The 3803-nt window shown below is 54.1% G+C and overlaps 1 protein-coding gene across 1 annotated transcript; it reads left to right on the top strand.

Annotated features, from left to right (window-relative positions):
- Nucleotides 1-1519: 1519 nt before the first annotated feature.
- LOC146025654 (uncharacterized) lies at nt 1520-2920 on the top strand. The gene has a single exon (XM_083155620.1). It carries the CDS (start codon nt 1700-1702, stop codon nt 2348-2350), a length of 651 nt encoding a protein of 216 aa, XP_083011746.1. The 5' UTR covers nt 1520-1699; the 3' UTR covers nt 2351-2920.
- Nucleotides 2921-3803: the final 883 nt, after the last annotated feature.

Below are 3803 nucleotides of genomic sequence, written 5' to 3'. Positions count from 1 at the left end.
GAGCTGACAAATAGTCAGCAGGTGGGGGACGCTGGTGAGCTGGGCATGGGGAGAGGCTGGCAAGGGCAGTAGGCGGGGGGGACGGGTCACAAGCTGGGCAGGAGGATCAGGCAGCTGCAAGGAAGAAAACCCCCCATACAAATGAATGGCCAGCCAGTAATTGGCTCTCAGCCAGCCAATCACTGGCTGCCCATTTGTTTGTATTGGGGTTTTTCTTCCTTGCAGCTGCCTGATCCTCCTGCCCAGCTCGTGACCTGTTCCTCTCACCGGTTCACTGGTGTCCCCCCACCCGCTGCCCATGCCAGCCTCTCCCCATGCCCGGCTCACCAGCGTCCCCCACCTGCTGACTATTTGTCAGCACACCCTGCCCGGCTCTTTCCTGCAGTTCCCCGCATCCCCCGCCTGCTGACCCTGCACATAAGATTTAGGAAATCTTATGTGCAGCCGGTGCGACTGCCTGACTCCGATCCGATGCGCGTGGGACCACGCATCGGGTCGGACGGGGTGTCAAAAAATGCGATTTGCCCCGATTTCACGGTCCGATTCATCCGAATCGGGTGAAATCGGGCCCAAAACGCATAATGTATAGGGGCCTTTACTGCTGGTTATGTGACAACAATACTGTATTTGTACTACTGTGGAGGCCACTGTGTTTAATTACTGTGGGGCAATGGTGTGTGTGTTTTTTTTCCCCTGTGGGGTCCCAATGGTGTGCCTTGGCAAATTTAAAGTCTCGTCGGTGTGTCGCGAGTTGGAAAAGGTTGAAAATCACCGTCTTAGGGACTGGCTTGGTGCTATAGGCTTGCTGAGGTGTAGTATGCCTCGAACACACATGGCAGTCCAGCTAATCGCCAGTGACGCTCCTAAAAAATACATCCAAATATTTGCCACCAAGACATGCCTATTTTACACACTGTGCCACCCTCTTCAGTGTCAATTTGGACAGAGCCACTTGCCACTGCAGATGCATCCTGAGACACATGCCTTACCCCATTTTCAGTTTGGGGCACATGCACCGCCTGCGCCAATAAATCTGGAAATGTTCAATCTGGAATTACATTTTTTGATTGCACGAGCTTGCTCGATCTCGCCACTAGGGGGCGTAAACTGTGTTAGTTGTAACGAATTAAACTATTTAATATTAATGCCCTGTAAGCAAGAATCCCCCACCGGGGCAGCCAGGGGCTTCTGCAAGCTCTTCTCTGTGCACCCCTGTATTTTGAGATCCCCAGCTGGTAGGGGAGAGCGAGAAGGACGGCCTGAAACAACAGCCCCCCAGCCCCGGCTGCAGCGCGGGCATAGGGTGCACCTTTTATTTCCCGTTCGCCACCGGCAGCTGGGGGCTCCCTCCCGGTGATTTCCAGCGGCCAGCCAGGAGAATCGCCCAGACTGCGGGAATGGGAGGTCAGCGGGCCGGAGGGTGGCCTGGGTGCCGGGGGGAGAGGCCGGGAAGGGGGCAGAAGAAACACAAGTTGCTGCAGAGAGGGGAGTGAGGCTGTTGTTGTTCTCAACGTGGTCCGCTCGGAGAATACAAGAGCGAGCGGTGCAGGCGCTGGCGGCTCATCATTCAGAAGCGAGCTGCGGCGCAGGAAGTACGGAGCGTTCTCGCTGCGTATAGGAGGCCGCATCTGTTGTGCCAGGAGCCGCAACAAGAGTACAGGAGGCCCCAGGTAAAGGACAGCACAGGCCGGGTACCATCATGTCCCTAGAGCTGGAGGAGAACGTCCCCACCACGGAGGAGGAGGATGAAGGGGAAGAGGAGGAGGAAGATTCCCCAGCAGAAAAGCGCACTTCCAGCCGTAGTAGGTCCAAGGGGGCAGCAGCAGCCTCCCCCTCCGGGGCCAAGAAGAAGAACAAGAAGAAGAAGAACCAGCCGGGCAGGTACAGCCAGCTGGTGGTGGACACCATCCGTAAGCTGGGCGAGCGCAACGGCTCCTCCCTGGCCAAGATCTACGGGGAGGCCAAGAAGGTGGACTGGTTTGACCAGCAGAACGGCCGCACCTACCTGAAGTACTCCATCAAGGCGCTGGTGCAGAATGACACCCTGCTGCAGGTCAAGGGAGTCGGCGCCAACGGCTCCTTCCGCCTGAACAAGAAGAAGCTGGAGGGGGGACCCCCGGAGAAGAAGCCGGCCCCAGCCCCCAAACCCGCGGCCAAGAAGGCGGCCACCAGTACCCCCAAAAAGAGCCACAAGAAGGCGAAGCCGGCAGTCCAGAAGGAGAAAGCCAAGAAGAGCAGCCCCAAGCCCGCCGCCAAGAGCCACAAGAAGAAGCCGGCGAGCGGGGGCAGCAAGAAGGTGAAGAAGACTGCCAAGCCCGCTGCCCTCAAGGCTAAGTCCAAGAAGGCGTGATGGGGGTTCCCCGGACTGGCCGTGGTGGGGGGGGACTGGCATTGTCCAACCAGATCCGTGCTTTACTTTATGTTTGTGCAGCGATGTGATTGGGGGTGGGTTGGGGGTCCTCTCCTGTGCAGGGACCGTGTCTGAGACCCCGACAGCCCGGGGTGGGAGTACTACATGCAGCGTTGTGCTATGGAGAATTGGGAGTGACTGTGTGGGCAGCTATGCTCTGTCGACACCGCTTGCTACGATGTATCAATTTAGAACAATCCCCCGGGTTCGTATTGGCTGGCAAGCGGACGTCGCGCTGGTAACGGCGTCAGGGGGCGTGGCTTAGTCTGGCAGCTCTCCTGTGGGACCAAGAGGTGGGAGGTGCAGCTTCAGCTGGAGGTTCCCAGCTACATTTACAGTGGAATGTTTATCATGATTCCTGTGCGGTTGTTTGTATCCTGCCTTATTTTCTTTTGTATATTTTGTGTTGATTGCAGTTGCCTGTACATTGGTTATTTTGCACAATGGTGTGTTTTTTGTTGTCATGCTTTTGGTTACTTGATGCTGCATACGAATAAATCTTTACTTACATATTTGTGGTTCTTTAGAAGGAAGGCTGTAATCTGATTCAGTGCACATACAAATGTTAAAGTGGGTTTAAAATATATATGTATATATTTTTGTGTACAGGTAAACCTTTCCCATTAGTTTATGTGAATGAAGTGTCGTATTGGATTGTATATCCTTGGGGTACATTATTACATTATTAATATGGTCAGTAACCCTTTGCCTGATCTGTGTATATAGTCTATATTATGTGACAATGATATGAATGACAGGTGGTCAGAATGTTGGTGCTTTTGCAGGCCGGAGAAGGAAATACTGGTGGCTCAGGTAAGTATACTAGAACCACCCCCTCCCTGCTGGGGCCTAACCCAATGCCCCACAGTCTAAAACCACCCTCTTTGTGGCGCAGCATGCGCATAAGGCCTTAAATTATGGTCGTATTCTGGAAAAATGAGGCCGTAGTCTTTGTGACGGTGGGGGATGTGACACTGTGTTGAGTAAGTGGGGGCCAGACTTTTCAGGGGGGTTCACAGCACCTGCATGATGTCACACACAACCATCGCAAGCCAGAACATAGTGGTCTGGCACCTGCCTTTTAAAGATAGGCTGTGCAGTAGGCTACATTGAGTTTCTCTATTCTGCGATGCGGTTCCATTTAAGTGAATATTACATGCAAAACTGTTTAGAACCCCTGTAAAGCAGTGCCCATGACAAACAGCCAACGGTACTCTTTACCTATCACGGCGCCCATCGCGGGTACATTTATGTCTGCCCGCGACGCGACCGACGCGATGCCCGCGATTTCCCATTGAAACCCATGTTAAACATGGAAATCGCGTCGGTCGCGTCGCGGCCGGCCATAAATGTGCACACGATGGCCGCGACGCGATGCCCATGATTTGCCATA

This window comes from Crinia signifera, chromosome 8, assembly GCF_055691185.1.
Source record: "Crinia signifera chromosome 8, ASM5569118v1, whole genome shotgun sequence".
Taxonomy (NCBI): domain Eukaryota; kingdom Metazoa; phylum Chordata; class Amphibia; order Anura; family Myobatrachidae; genus Crinia; species Crinia signifera.
This window is presented reverse-complemented; position numbering and strand designations above follow the sequence as displayed.

Coding starts and splice junctions, on each gene's coding strand:
- LOC146025654 (XM_083155620.1), top strand. CDS start 1,700: ATGTCCCTAGAGCTGGAGGAGAACGTCCCCACCACGGAGGAGGAGGAT.